The following is a 16,325-nucleotide window of genomic DNA, read 5'->3' on the forward strand; positions in this document are numbered from 1 at the left end:
TTTGTATGCAAATCTACTAGTGTATGGCCAGCTTTCCATTTTAACTGGGAGGGGGGGTGGGTTCATTTAAAAAGCAGACCTTAGGGCTTCTAGGAGTGAGAGAGTGTCAGCTTCTTAAAACATCTGTGACAAGGACGGGTGACTACTGCATGAAGAGCGATACTTTGTTGTCACACAGCTTGACATTGAACGAATCAGTTACGTAAACGGAGTGAACTGCACAAAGTATAAAATTACTCTTCGCCTACGATAGTAGCGATGGTATGTAGAGCAAAGGGCACCATGTAATCTATGTACTACAGAGATAAATATAGCACAGGGTACTTTCCCCACCTAGCGTATGCATTCATTCATGTATGAAATATATCTAAAGTCATTCACCTTAGAAAACTTAAAATACATTTAGTATCTCATTGGTGAAATAATTTAGGCTTTGATTTTAAAAGGTAGCATTTAGCTTTGGGTGTAGCAACATGGCCGAGGTTACTCTCTGCTGTAGGAGTGGAGGAGTAATATGGGAATTTGCTTACTATCACTTCCATAAATGGCTCCAATCCCCGCCCAGCACCGACCAATGATGTCACCTGCAGTGGCTGAGGATCGTACTAACAAGTCAAAAGAAGGTCGAACAAGTAAGGACAAAGGTGAAGAGGACATAGATTTTCTTTCTGAAAAAGAATGAGTTTGAAAGGAAGGGCTGCATTTGTCTGCAAAGGTTTTGTGTGTGTGTGTGTGTTTATATACTGTGTGTGTATATATATATATATATATATATATATATATATATATATATATATATATATATATATATATTTATTTATTCTGGTGTGTGTATATTAGATTTGTTGGTACACTCTGATTTATTCTGAAATAAAAAAATATTTTTGGGTAACATGTTATCCTAGAGTAAGGCAAAAAGTTTGGGTAACATATTCTAGAATAAGGCAAAAAAAATGGGTAACATAGAATAAGACAACAATTTTGGGTAACAAATTCTAGAATAAGACAACAATTTTTGGCAACATATTGTAGAATAAGGTAAAAATTTGGGTAACATAGTATTCTAGAATGAAAAAAATTATGACTAACATTATTATAGAATAAGACAAACATTTTGGATAACATATTATTTTAGAATAAGACAAAAAATATGTGAGAATTTTTTAGAATAAGGAAAAAAATTGGATACCGTGTTCTCTTTTTGCTTGGTAATTATCTGCATTTTCGATTTAGTGAACACTGAAATAACAAGGTGCATTGCCTGTAGCAGCCAATCAAATTTCATGCTTGTCTGTGGTACCTTTAAGAACTATTTGATATCTGCTTGCGGTGCACTACACAGTCACTTTTTTTCTTCATTTTTTAATATGTTCTTTACAACCACAGTGCTCTTTAAAACAAATGTATATAATATGATCATGAACAGGCAATTGATTAAAGCAGTTGCATATTAATATACAATTTGCATGCAAAAATGTTAGCATTAATCTTTGGGTCTGTTTTGCAACCAAAGTGAGACATTGAGGGGGACATTTATCAATACTGCCAATGGCTGTAAAATTGTATGCACAAAATTGGCCGAAAGATTCATGCCAACATTTATGCACACAAATTGCACTTCAGGACTAAAGACAAAACTGTTCTTTTCAATTTGTATAGAGTAATGGAGGGCTATACAGTGAGGGAAAAAAGTATTTGATCCCCTGCTGATTTTGTACATTTGCCCACTGACAAAGAAATGATCAGTCTATAATTTTATTGGTAGGTTTATTTTAACAGTGAGAGACAGAATAACAAAAATATCCAGAAAAACACATTTCAAAAAAGTTATACATTGATTTGCATTTTAATGAGTGAAATAAGTATTTGATCCCCTATCAATCAGCAAGATTTCTGGCTCCCAGGTGTCTTCTATACAGATAACGAGCTGAGATTAGGAGCACTCTTTTAAAGGGAGTGCTCCCAATCTCAGCTTGTTACCTGTATAAAAGACACCTGTCCACAGAAGCAATCAATCAATCAGATTCCAATCTCTCCACCATGGCCAAGACCAAAGAGCTGTCCAAGGATGTCAGGGACAAGACTGTAGATCTACACAAGGCTGGAATGGGCTACAAGACCATCGCCAAGCAGCTTGGTGAGAGGGCGACAACAGTTGGTTTTGGTTATTCGCAAATGGAAGAAACACAAAATGACTGTCAATCTCCCTCGGTCTGGGGTTCGATGCAAGATTTCACCTCGTGGCGTTTCAATGATCATGAGAATCGTGAGGAATCAGCCCAGAACTACACGGAAGAATTTTGTCAATGATCTCAAGACAGCTGGGACCATAGTCATCAAGAAAACAGTTGGTAACACACTAGGCCATAAAGGACTTAAATCCTGCAGCACCTGCAAGGTCCCCCTGCTCAAGAAAGCACTTGTATAGGCCCGTCTGAAGTTTGCTAATGAACATCTGAATGATTCAGAGGAGTACTGGGCGAAAGTGTTGTGGTCAGATGAGACCAAAAATCAAACTCTTTGGCATCAACCCAGCTTTGGGGGTGTTTTTCTGCTAAGGGGACAGGACAACTTCACTGCATCAAAGGGACGATGGACGGGCCATGTACCATCAAATCTTGGGTGAGAACCTCCTTCCCTCAGCCAGGGCATTGAAAATGCGTCATGTATGGGTAATCCAGCATGACAATGACCCAAAACACACAGCCAAGGCAACAAAGGAGTGGCTCAAGAAGAAGCACGTTAAGGTCCTGGAGTGGCCTAGCCAGTCTCCAGACCTTAATCCCATAGAAAATATGTGGGGGGAGCTGAGGGTTCGAGTTACCAAACGTCAGCCTCAAAACCTTAATGACTTGGAGAGGATCTGCAAAGAGGAGTGGGACAAAATCTCTCCTGAGATGTGTGCAAACCTGGCGGCCAACTACAAGAAACGTCTGACCTCTGTGATTGCCAACAAGGGTTTTGCCACCAAGTACTAAGTCATGTTTGGCAAAGGGGTCAATTTCAAACATTAAAATGCAAAAAAAAAAAAATTTAAAGCGCCCCTGTCCCCGTGTGCTCGCACGCAGGAGCGAACGCATACGTAAGTTCCACCCACATATGAAAACGGTGTTCAAACCACACATGAGGTATCATCGCGAACGTTAGAGCGAGAGAAATAATTCTAGCCCTAGACCTCCTCTGTAACCAGTAAAAAATTTTAAAGCGTCGCCTATGGGGATTTTTAAGTTTGGCGCCATTCCACGAGCATGTGCAATTTTGAAGCGTGACATGTTAGGTATCTATTTACTCGGCGTAACTTCATCTTTTACATTATGCAAAAAAAAATTTTCAGCGCCCCGCCCCTCCATGCTCGCATGCAGAAGCGAACGTATACGTAAGTCGCGCCCACATATGTAAACAGTGTTCAAACCACACATGTGAGGTATCGCCGCAATGAAAATAGCAAGAGCAATAATTCTAGCAAAAGACCTCCTCTATAACTCAAAACTGGTAACCTGTAGAAAATTTTAAACGTCGCCTATGGAGATTTTTAAGGGTCAAATTTTGTCGCCATTCCACGAGCGGGTGCAATTTTGAAGCATGACACGTTAGGTATCAATTTACTCAGCATAGCATTATCTTTCACAATATAAAAAAATAAAACTGGGCTAGATTTACTGTTTTCTTATTTTTTAATTCAAAAAAGTGTTTTTTTTTTCAAAAACAATTGTGTTTGTAAGACTGCTGTGCAAATACGGTGTGACATAAAGTATTGCAACGACCGCCATTTTATTCTCCAGGGTGTCTAAAAAAAATATATAATGTTTGGGGGTTCTAAGTAATTTTCTAGCAGAAAAAAAAAGATTTTAATTTGTAAACACCAAGTGTAAAAAATAGGCCAGGTCCTTAAGTGTTATTGTATATTATAATTTATTTTTATAATATATGTATTAAGAAAAATAAATAAATAAACAGAAGTGAGGGTTAGCTCGCACTGCCTGTAAATAGTTGATTCGGGAGGGTACAAGAAAAAAAGTTTGCCTGGGGTCCAATTAAAGACGGCCCTGCATATCCACATTGCTCTGTTATTTAGCAGACACATAGGTGAGCCTTATTTGTGAAGGAACCATGAAAAAAAAAAACTTGGGGAACAATAAACATGCTGCGACTTGTCATTCAACTTGAGAGTTCAAAGTTGCATGACAAGTCTTACCCCATTAACGGCATTGGAACTGTTCTAACCGATGCTACTCAAGTCGCTCGGACTTAGAAAAAGGTTCCTGCAATACTTTGGGGTGACTTCAACACGGCTTGCATTGACTTCCATTAAAGAAGTCGTATGCAAGGTGCGATTAAGTTGCACAGGGATGTCAGATTCAAAGTTGTGCAACTGTGTGGAAGAGTGAGCGAGGCCTCAACGTGTATTCACATGTCATCCAAACTGACCTGACCAACTAATTCTTTTTAGGAACGTCACATGGAGGGGCAGATCCTGGAGCTGCTGGAAATAGTAAGTATTATTCAAAGTGTCTTTAATATAATACAGATCTACACTATATTACCAAAAGTATTGGGACACCTGCCTTTACACGGACATCACATGAACTTTAATGGCATCCCAGTCTTAGTCCATAGGGTTCAATATTGAGTTGGCCCACCCTTTGCAGCGATAAAAGCTTCAACTCTTCTGGGAAGGCTGTCCACAAGGTTTAGGAGTGTGTCTATGGGAATGTCTGACCATTCTTCCAGAAGTGAGGTCAGGCACTGATGTTGGAGGAGAAGGCCTGGCCCGCAGTCTCCGCTCTAATTCATCACAAAGGTGTTCTATCGGGTTGAGGTCAGGACTCTGTGCAGGCCAGTCAAGTTCCTCCACCCCAAACTCACTCATGCATGTCTTAAGGTGTCAGCATACCAAGATATTTTGGACAATTTCATGCTTCCAACTTTGTGGGAACAGTTTGGGGATCCCCTTACCTCCCTTATCCTGCCCATCTGAACTTTAATCCCTTCACCTCCATCTTGCCACTGTATGTGATCTGTACATTAACCCCTTAACTGCCTCCTCCCTATGTGTGTGGATGTGATGTGATGTATCTACTGGACTTTTCTCATGCTCCCTGTTTAACCCCCTCAGTACCAGCATGTTTCTTCATTTTCAAAAAACTGTGGCAAAAAAAATAATTGGGGTGCGTTTTTTGGAGTTTTTTGTACTATTCTGGCATTTTTATTTTGATAGAAAGTAAAGGAAACATTTTTATTTTTTTTTAAATGTTTGGTTTTGAACAGCAGGCATTAAAAGAAAAGTTCAGGATTTAGAAAAAAAACAATTATACTCAGCTAGGTGGATGTAGCATGGATCCGATCCTGCATCTGTCTTCAGTCAGCTCTAAGACTGAGAACTGAGCGATCAAACGCTTCTGATTGCTCAGTTCTCAGCATTCTGTGAGCAGAGACCCCAGTGACTGTCCGTCTCTCTGCTCTGCCATCACCCCCCCTCTCACTCACTAGATCGCTGAGCTGTGGAGGCTCTGACTCTAGTGGTTTGCTGCAGGTCCAGGCTTTTGTCTTTTGGGTGGATACTGACCATATGCTCGGGATCTTTCCAGAGCCTGGACTGGTTCTGTGACATTAGCCAACAGCGAGCTTCAGTCCTCTGAAGGCTGAAAACAAGTCACAGGAGTGCAGAACAAACTGCGCTCCTGTGATCCATAGGAGAAGTACAGCCAAAATAACTTTGGCTATACTTCTCGTTTACCTCTTTATGCTGGGCACCAGGGGCAGCCCGCCCAACACAAAGTGGCTCATAATTGTGAAGTGGAAGGAAAATGATAAATGGTTTTCAATTTTTTTTTTACTAATTAATATGTGAAAAGTGTGGCGTGCATTTGTATTCAGCCCCCCTGAATCAATACTTTGTAGAACCACCTTTTTGCTGAAAATACAGCTGCAAGTTTTTTTGGGATGTCTCTACCAGCTTTGCACATCTAGAGAGTGACATTTTTGCCCATTCTTCTTTGCAAAATAGCTCAAGCTCCGTCAGATTGGATGGAGAGCGTCTGTGAACAGCAATTATCTAGTCGTGCCACAAATTCTTAATTGGATTTAGGTCTGGACTTTGACTGGGCCATTCTAACACATGAATATGCTTTGATCTAAACCATTCCATTGTTACCACAAACACCCATAAGAGGCTATTCATCTTCTACGCCCTATTCGAGGAAAGCCATTCTAATCAAATGGAAGCAGGCAGACCCCCGACGGTGGAACAGTGGAAAACACTCACTGACAAGACCCTTCCACTTTACAAGCTGACATATATGAGCCGGAAATGCCCCAAAAAATTTGAGAAAATTTGAGGTGCATGGGCTTCTAGATAAACGTCTACTGATGCGGAGGCTCCCCCGGAAGAGCCCTCTGGGCCCATATATCGCTAGCATGCTCAATAAATAATAGGAATACCTACAAAAATTATCACTAAAATGTGCCTTTCTCTTTGTGGAGATTGTATTATTACCGATATACAATTGCAGTGAAGAACGAACACTTGTAATCAAGGTGTAAACTGAAATGTCTTGCTTTTAGATGTAATATTGGATATTATCTTTTCTAGATTGTCACTTTCCTTCTTTTTTGTTTAATCCCCTTTTTTATATATATATTTGTAATTGTACTTTCTTTTTTCGTTTGAATTGAAACTTTTCTCCGATGGAGATGAATAAAAACGTTTTGCTTTTAGGACAAAAAGTTAAATTTTGGTCTCATCTAACCAGAGCATCTTCTTCCACATGTTTGCTGTGTCCCCAGCATGGCTTCTGGCAAACTGCAAACGGGACTTCTTATGACTTTCTTTCAACAATGGCTTTCTTCTTTGTGTGATTTGTGGAGGGCACAACTAATAGTTGTCGTGTGAACAGATTCTCCCACCTGAGCTGTGGATCTTTGAAGCTCCTCCAGAGTTACCATGGGCCTCTTGGCTGCTTCTCTGATTAATGCTCTCCCTGCCCTGCCTGTCAGTTTAGGTGGACGGCCATGTCTTGGTAGGTTTGCATTTTTGGATGATGGATTGAACAGTGCTCCGTGACATGTTCAAAGCTTGGGATATTTTTTTATAAACTAATCCTGCTTTAAACTTATCCTCAACATTATCCCTGACCTGTCTGGTGTGTTCCTTGGCCTTCATGATGCTGTTTGTTCACTAAGGTTCGCTAACAAACCTCTGGGGGCTTCACAGAACAGCTGCATTTATACTGAGATTTAATTACACACAGGTGGAATCTATTTACTAATTAGGTGACTTCTGAAAGCAATAGCTATTAGATTAGTACTAGCTATTATAGCTATACTAGCTAAAAGCTAGAATAAAGGGGGCTGAATACAAATGCATGCCACACTTTTAACTTATTTGTTTGTAAAAAATGTTAAAAACCATTTATCATTTTCCTTCCACTTCACAATTATGTGCCACTTTGTGTTGGTCTATGAAAAAAATCCCAATAAAATACATTTACGTTTTTGGTTGTAACATGACAAAATGTGGAAAATTTAAGGGGTATGAATACTTTTTCAAGGCACTCTATACAGTAAATTACATTTATTTACAAAGGCTTTCAAAACTTAGTACAGTTAGTACAGAGATAATCTAAGGCTTGTGTACTAACTGAATCTTCCTGAGATTACAGTTATTTAGGGATTTAAAAAAAAATATTTTTCTTTATTTTTCCCAGGATTATACACATTGCACCTTGGGGGTGGGCCTCCTTGTGGGAGGAGTTTTCTTACTATGGCTTCTTCAATGGTTTCTTCAAGAAAACCAACCAGGTGAGTCACTTGTCTATTAGTTTGTTTTTACCTTTGCTTGAGTAATAGAAATGTTTAACCAAAACTATTCCTGTGTTCACAAGGGAGCGAGTCCTACATTCCTTAGCTCTGCTGTGGGGTCCCATACCATGTCCAGTTATAAAATAAATTCAAAGCGTATGGTCCACTCTGCTCACTATTATATGGAAGTTTACACCGATGAACAAAGTAGACTGGTATCAAGATAAGGAGCCTTGACGAGTTTCGCACACAAACTCTTAGTTGTAAGGTTGGAATCTTACCAACTACGTATTGCATATGTGCAGTGGCAAGGAAGGTGGGCCTTAGGCCTCATGCACACGAGACGCTGGTGCAAACTCTGCTGAACACATGTTTTTTAAAGCTGAAACCAGCGTTTAAAAACGCCCGTTTTTCCGCGTTTGCATGCCGCGTTTAGCCGCGTTTGCGTCTAGAAGCGTCTGCAAAGCAGAGAGTGACATTTTGCGACCCAACTTTGGGGCCCTGTATTTCGGGCCACTTGGTGCTGAACCCCAAATTTGGTGTGCTAACACAGTGGAACTAGCACTACAACATATCCAATTTGGGGTTCCTAGCACCAAGTGGCCCCAAAGTCCGTTCGCAAAATGTCAAGCACTTCTGCAGCAGAGAATGACATTTTGTGACCCTGACTTTGGGGCCCCATATCTCGGGGCCACTTGGTGCTAGGAACCCCACATTTGGATATGTTATAGTGCTAGGTCCACTGTGTTTGCACACCAAATTTGGGTTCCTAGCACCAAGTGGCCCCGAGATATGGGGCCCCAAAGTTGGGTTGTAAAACGTTCCTTTAAAAACACCGCGTTTGGCGTCTGAAACGTGGAAAACTTTTGCGTCTAAACCCATTTTTTTGCTTCTGGAAAAACTAGGTTAAACGCAACTGCCTAAAAACGCCAAAAAAAGAGACTGTGTACATGGACACATAGGATAACATTTAATGGGTTCAGGGGCAGTTGAAAAAAGTGTCCAACTGCCTCTGAACGCGAGTTTAACAGTGTCTTGTGTGCATGAGGCCTTAAAGTAGTTGTAAAGGCAGAAGTTTTCTTATCCTAATGCATTATATGTACTAAGATTGAAAACCTTCTATGTGCAGCAGACCCCCTCAGCCCCCCTAATATTTACCTGGGCCCCATCTCGATCCAGCGATGTTGCAGGAGAGACTCAATTGACTCCCCTCCTTATTGGCTGAGCCAGCAGGGAAACAGCATTGGCTCCCGCTGCTGTCAATCAAAGTTAGTGAGCCAATGAGAAGAGAAAGGGGGCGGGGCCCGTACTTGAATGGACACAGGGAGCTGCGGCTTGGCTCGGGTGCCACCATAGCAATCTGCTTGCTGTGGAGGCACTTGACAGGAGGGAGGGGTCCACCAAGGGACCCAAGAAGAGAAGGATCCACTGCACAGAGCAGGTAAGTATAACATGTTTGTTATTTTTAATTAAAAAAAACAAGATCTTAGTATCACTTTAATGCCCACACGCTGCACATATGCATCCATGGCAGCTTAGGGCTTCTGTCTAACATCTTCTAGTTTCTAGTTATGATTAAGACCCTTCAGGATGGGGTCCCGTTCATGTGACCACCGTGACAACCAATCATATGATTGTGAAGTTCCATCCAAGAGGATCAACAGGTATACAAAAGGTGGCAGTATTGCCTCATGAATCCCCACAAACTGACATTTTGAATTGTGATGGAGTGCTTTTCAGAGGCTGTTGGCCTCTGAAAAGCACTCCACCACAATTCTAAATTTTCATTAAAAAAAAAAAAAAAATATATATATATATATATATATATATATATATATATATATATATCTGTGCAATTGATATAAATGCAAGTCAGCTAAATATATGTGTAGCAGGCATGTTGTCATGGACCAATGAAAGACTATTGTCATGCAATTTCCCCTTTATGACCTTTTATGACCTCTTATGGCAAATGGTGGGAGGTTCCCTTGCCAGGTTCATATTTGCATGCCAATTGCTTGTTTTCTTATGTACTGACCTGTTTTTGCCTTCCGTTGTATCTTAAAAGCATGTAACAGGTTGTGGACATTATATGTTGATGGACTCTGTCCTTTCTTTGGGGACCAAAGGTTCTTTGGTGGGGGAAGTGTGTAACAGGCATGTTGTCATGGACCAATGAAAGACTATTGTCATACAATTGTTCCTTTTTGGCCACAAGATTGAGATAGGGAGGTCATCGTACCCATCCGTGCCTATCCATGCCACATCAGTGCTCATCAAAGCCTCATCCGTACCACATCCATGTCTCATCCGTGCTACATCCATGCTTCATCTGTGCTCATCCATGTCTCATTCGTGCCTCATCCATGCCTCACCCATGCCACATCAGTGCTCATCCGTGCCTCATCCATGCCACATCAGTGCTCATCCGTGCCTCATCCATGCCACATCAGTGCTCATCTGTGCCTCATCCATGCCACATCAGTGCTCATCCGTGCCTCATCCATGCCACATCTGTGCTCATCCATGCTAATCCATGTCTCATCCATGCCCATCCATGCCTCATCAGTGCTCGTCCATGCCTCAATAGTGCTCATCCATGCCACATTCGTGCCACATCCATGCCACATTGGTGCTCATTCGTGCCACATCCATGCCACATCAGTGCTCACCCATGCCACATCCATGTCACATCAGTGCTCACCCATGCCACATCCATGCCACATCAGTGCTCATTTGTGCCTCATCTATGCCACATCAGTGCTAATCCGTGTCACATCAGTGCTCATCCATGCCATAACAGTGCTCATCCATGCCTCATCCGTACCATATCAGTGCTAATCCATGCCTCACCTGTGCCAAATCAGTGCTCATTTATGCCACATCAGTGCTCATCCATGCCACATCAGTGCTCATCCGTGCCTCATCAGTGCTCATTCGTGCCACATCCATGTCACATTAGTGCACATCTGTGACACATCAGTGCTCACTCTTGCCTCATCCATGCCACATTAGTGCTCATCTGTGCCTCATCCGGGCCACATCAGTGCCATCACAGTGCCCATCAGTGCCACTACAGTGCTTATCAATGCCATCAGTGCCTATAGTGGTAGGTAGTCAGGAAATTAGATGTACATGCTATGTGGTAGAAATATCTTTACAAATTTGTGGAAAATTGTGGACAAAATTGTGGAAAAAAATTAAATGTTCAAAAGACTCCTGCCTCATAGGATATATGTTGGGGTGTTTGCTTTCCAAAATGGGGTCATTTTGTGGACATTTCCATTGTCCTTGTGTTCCAGGGCCCTTTAAAAGTTTAATAGGCAGTCAACAAATTAGATATGTAATTTATGTCCCTAGAACACCTGATGGTGCTCTAGGGACATGCATGTTGGGCCTCTGTATGTGGCCAGGCTGTGAAAAAGTCTCACACATGTGGTATCACCATACTCAGGAGGAGTAGCAGAATATGTTTTGAGGTGTATTTACAAAGATGCATATACCATTTGAGAGAAAAAAAAATTATAATTTTGTGAGAAAAAAAAATCTTCATTTTGCGAAAAATTGTGGGAAAAACGTAAAAAACCCATCATGCCTCTTACTAAATACTGTAAAGGAGAATTTTTTTAAATAAAGCACAGCGACAGAGGGGCACTGTATGAGGAGACAGAACTGATTATGTGAACTTAGGAAAGTAGGTTAACAACCACTTTAAGCAACACATAATGCCTTCATGTATTAGAGGTACAAAGTCATTGAGAAAACCTAGGAGACAGACTTTGGAAGTTTGAGGGCTGGTAAACCTGAGGTGAGTTTACATCACATCCCAAAAGCTGGCAATGCTTGGGCAAGTCCAGAATACATGATATGTGGTAGCAGGTGAGTCACCACATCTGTACTAGTTAGTAAAGTTAGCTCTCAACTAAATGGTCAAGCCATCGAATAGCTGTTGTCATAACTGATGTGCAGCAACATGGCAACTCCTTGGCTGTAAAGGATAGGATGGTTTAGTTCTGCTTTATAGCTTTTTAAATCAAGCCTATTGTCCTTGTTACTTTGTACGAATTCTTCATCATTCATTGTGTATACATTATCATTTTTTAATTGTCTGCAGGTCCTCCATTATTGGATATTCCGAGGAAGCCGATCCGGAGGGTTCCACACAAGGTGATTATTTCTGTGTTTATTCAGTACAATTCAGAGGTGCCTGGAGAGGTCAAACGTAATAGAAACAATATAATCACAAATATTAAACGTTAGAGTGGATGTAAACCTGATTCAAGAAATTTGAAATAAGCACATACAGTATCTTACAAAAGTGATATTATAGATTTTCATGTGAAAACACTGAAGAAATGACACTTTGCTACAATATAAAGTAGTGAGTGTACAGCTTGTATAACAGTGTAAATTTGCTGTCCCCTCAAAATAACTCAACACATACCCATTAATGTCTAAACCACTGGCAACAAAAGTGAGTACACCCCTAAGTGAAAATTGGGCCCAAAGTGTCAATATTTTGTGTGGCCACCATTATTTTGCAGCACTGCACTTAACCATTTCACTGCCAAGCGGTACAGACCTACAGCAGTGCCCGCAGGTGGCCATGTCAGTACGGAGTACGGACCTCCTTTCTCCCTCTCCTATAAGCTTATGGTCACTTCAATGACCATCAGCTTATATCAGAATTGTTCAGCGGATTACCACCCACTGATCAGAGTTATTAACCCCTAATGTGACCACTCCCCCCCCACTCCCACCCATGCTGCCGCTTCCCTGCCCCCTGCCTCTCCACCCCCGCTGCACCCTTCCATCTAAAACTGCCCCCCTCCCACTCTCCTCTCCTATCCCCTTCACACCCCTTCTCCCCCTCAGCGCTGATTACCCCCCTTCCACCTGATCTGACCCCCCCTGCAAACCCTCTCCCCGCAGCCACCCCACTCCCACCGGCTTCAGGTGCTGCATGGGGCTTGGGGGAGTCCAGATGTGTGCCCCCCGCCAGTCAGATCACCCCTCCAAATGCCCCAGCACCTCCATGGCCGCTCCGAGCAGCATCTCTCCTTCCCCTCCCTCGGCCTGCAGCTTCTCCCTGCACCAATCTCCTATGATCTGTCAGACTGGAGATCGCAGCGGGAGGGGGGGGGATGCGGGGGGGGGGTGAAGTAGGGGCTTGGGGAGGCTTAGTAAACATGTGTTAACTAAACTCCCCCCTGTAGAAGAGAGGGTGCATGCAGCGATCACTACTGATCACTGCTATGTGCCCACTGACAGCTGATATATTGTAACCGCAAGTGTTACAATGTATCAGACTATCATTTTCTGAATAAATGGAATCTCTATACAGATTTTTCATTCATTCAAGTAAAGTGGTACAGAGAAAAGGGACTATCTTCAGTCCCTTTCTCTGTCTCAAAAAAAGAGATATGGGGGTCTCTTCAGACCTCTGATATCTCACCAAAAACTAAAAAAACAAAAAACAAAACAAACATAGTAAGATCCCCCAGGTCCGCCAACACTCACCCCTCCACAGTGATGGCCCCCCCTGCACTCACCCCTCCACAGATACCTCAGCTTCTCCTTTCGGCCAACCCAATCCATCCAGGAGGAGAAGCCGGAAGATGATAGCGACTATTAATTCGCTATTGTCACAAGTGGGTGGTGTCTGCTGATCCCCGCTGAGCAGGCGGATGACAGGTCCGTGTCCGCTCCGCTGATGCATAGCGGACACGATCCCAGCTCGCTATTCTCTATGGGACCGTCGGATGGAAACAGACCGCCTGTCCAGTTCCATCGAATACCATCCAATCCGATTGGCTAGATGGATGGGGAATGGAATCCCCATCCGTCTGTTTTTAGCAGACTGGATCGGATGCAAGTAGGTGTAAACGGCCTCTCTATAGAGAACAATGGGTGGTCCGATTGGGCCCTGAAAAACGGACAGGCAGACCCGATTGGTGTGTTTGTGTGAAAGGGGACTAAGGCCTTGTTCACACAGGGCATACACAGCGTATCTTTACAGGGATGTACAGGTGTTCTGTGCATTTCTGTGCAGGCAGTCCCACTGATGTCATTTGGGATGTTACATCCATGTAGGTCCGCATGCATGTCCCTGAGCTCACACTGCCTGCGTTCGGGGTCATGTACCAACACGGATGTCAGATTGGGAACAGCAGCTATGCCTATGCAGCCATTGCATCCCAATTTACATAAATGGGATTGCCTGTATGGGGATGCACAAAACACCTGTGCATCCCTGTGCAGGTAAACATGGCCCCCATGGCCCCCCATGGGTGTACACTTTAGTATGCACATGTGAACGATGCTTTAGTACTAAATATAGATATGTGGTGCAGCGCTACTCCGCACTATACAAACATGTGTAAAAAATTGTGTATGGCAAAAATCTCAGTGTCACATCATGAATTTTCAACATAAACAAAAATAAAAGTAAGATCTTAATTTAAACGTGATACGTGACACTACTCAGTAAACATTCACTGATGCAATAAATAATAAATAAATACGGCCGTGAAAATACATATAGGTATAGCCACTTGCAATTTGGTGAACCTTGCAATAAACAGCGTTAATCATAAGGTGCAATACATATAAATGTATGAAGTCACGTGAGGTGTGACGTCACGCGTAGGGACGAGACAGGCTGCAGATATTGATAGAGGCATACAAGCTCGCCGCTCGTCGGATGCAAATTGCTGTTGTCAATTTTTAATGTGAGTACCTGTTACTTTCTAAATAAAACTTACCTGGTTAAACGATATTACACTATTGGGATCCTTCCTGCTTTTCATATACCAACTCCCCCCCCCCCTGTACCATATCTGAGGGAACTACATCTTGGATCTAGGACGGTGAGGGACGCGCTGGAGCCCCTAGGTGGACACCCCAAAGGCTTAAATGATCACATGCGCTTGCCCTATTACCTTAAGGTAAGGGGCCATTACTCACCTGTGTGTATGCACACGAAGACACTTATGTTGTTATCTATGCTGAGCACTTTAACTGCAACGGCCACATGCTAAACCGCTGCTGTCACATTTTCCAGTTGTACCAAGGACTGTCCGTGTTAGCACTTTTGCACTTTACTTTTTGGGACATTTATGGTTTACTCTGTTGGATGCTTCTTGCACATTTGTCACTTTTTATAGAATTCTGGGCACAGACCCATTTGATTTGAATACTCCATTGCACTTTGTCACTTTGTCTGAGCATTGTTTGCACGCATTGTTTTACTTTTATTTATATGTATTGCACCTTATGATTAACGCTGTTTATTGCAAGGTTCACCAAATTGCAAGTGGCTATACCTATATTTATTTTCACGGCCGTATTTATTTATTATTTATTGCATCAGTGAATGTTTACTGAGTAGTGTCACGTATCACGTTTAAATGAAGATCTTACTTTTATTTTTGTTTATGTTGAAAATTCATGATGTGACACTGAGATTTTTGCCATACACAATTTTTTACACATGTTTGTATAGTGCGGAGTAGCGCTGCACCACATATCTATATTTATTACTCTGAAGGTCAGGTGTGTACCCGAATCGGTGCTAGCAGCTGTTCCAGCTCCAGCCTTCTTCCATATTTTGATAGCGCGGGAATAACCTTATTATTTATTATGATGCTTTAGTACTAATTTAGCAGGAATTTTGTAAGTTACATTGTGTTTATGTGCAATATTAAACATTTTAGTGTATTTTTAGTGAAAATAGCGATATGATGAACATTTGCGCAATTATTGCGGGCCCCAAAAAGTCAGTAGCACTTTTTTTTTATTCTATAGGTCATGTGCTTTTAGAAAATAGTTTGAGGGGTCTTGTGAAAAATGAACACCTCCAGATTTTTAGAGAAATTTTTAGGTACGTTCGATTTTCACCATTTTGCAAAAAAGTGCAATTTAAAATTTACAAATATTTGTTATCTATTAACTCCATACAGATTAGGCTTTTTTATTTAGTAGGAATTTAGCAGGAATTTTGTAAAATTAGCTGTGTTTTTATCTGCTAACAATGGTTTTAATGTATTTTTTGCGAATATATTGGTTTAATAAACATTTGCGCAAATACCGCGGGGTCTAAAAAATAAGCAGCACCTTCTTTTTATTCTAGAGGTCATATGCTTTCAGAAAATATATAGTTTTGGGCAGGGCTTTTTTTCTCAGAGAATAGGTGCAGGAACTCCCCCTTTCTGAGTCACTCCTTTTCTCCGCCTCTACCCACCTCCCAGCACCCTCTACCTACCTCCCATTACTGCCCTTTTAGAGAATACAGAACCAAGTATCATTTTGTGGTGATAAGTAATTTGTATGGAATTTGTTAATGATAACAAGAAAAGCAGTAAAATAGATCCTCTGTAGCCAATTACAATAAAGCCCCCTCTAGCAACAATAGACCCCAACATTAACCACTTAAGGACCGGCGCACGACTATGTACGTCGCCAAAATGGCACGGCTGGGCAAATGGGCGTATATATGTGTCCATTTGAATTTCCCGCCGTGTCAT

The 16,325-nt window shown here is 41.8% G+C and overlaps 1 protein-coding gene across 3 annotated transcripts in view; it reads left to right on the forward strand.

Annotated features, from left to right (window-relative positions):
* Positions 1 to 543: 543 nt before the first annotated feature.
* Positions 544 to 16,325, forward strand: part of LOC141133195 (patatin-like phospholipase domain-containing protein 6) — a 107,800-nt gene continuing 92,018 nt past the window's right edge. For 2 of the 3 annotated variants that reach the window (XM_073622408.1, XM_073622410.1), the window contains exons 1-4: positions 544 to 644; positions 4,451 to 4,492; positions 7,707 to 7,800; positions 11,915 to 11,967. In XM_073622408.1, the coding sequence (XP_073478509.1) occupies positions 4,460 to 4,492; positions 7,707 to 7,800; positions 11,915 to 11,967 (180 nt within the window). In that variant the 5' untranslated portion in view covers positions 544 to 644; positions 4,451 to 4,459. The remainder of the gene's footprint in view (positions 645 to 4,450; positions 4,493 to 7,706; positions 7,801 to 11,914; positions 11,968 to 16,325) is intronic. The other variant, XM_073622409.1, reaches the window with a different exon arrangement.

This window comes from Aquarana catesbeiana, linkage group LG03 (assembly GCF_042186555.1).
Source record: "Aquarana catesbeiana isolate 2022-GZ linkage group LG03, ASM4218655v1, whole genome shotgun sequence".
In the NCBI taxonomy this organism is placed as follows: domain Eukaryota; kingdom Metazoa; phylum Chordata; class Amphibia; order Anura; family Ranidae; genus Aquarana; species Aquarana catesbeiana.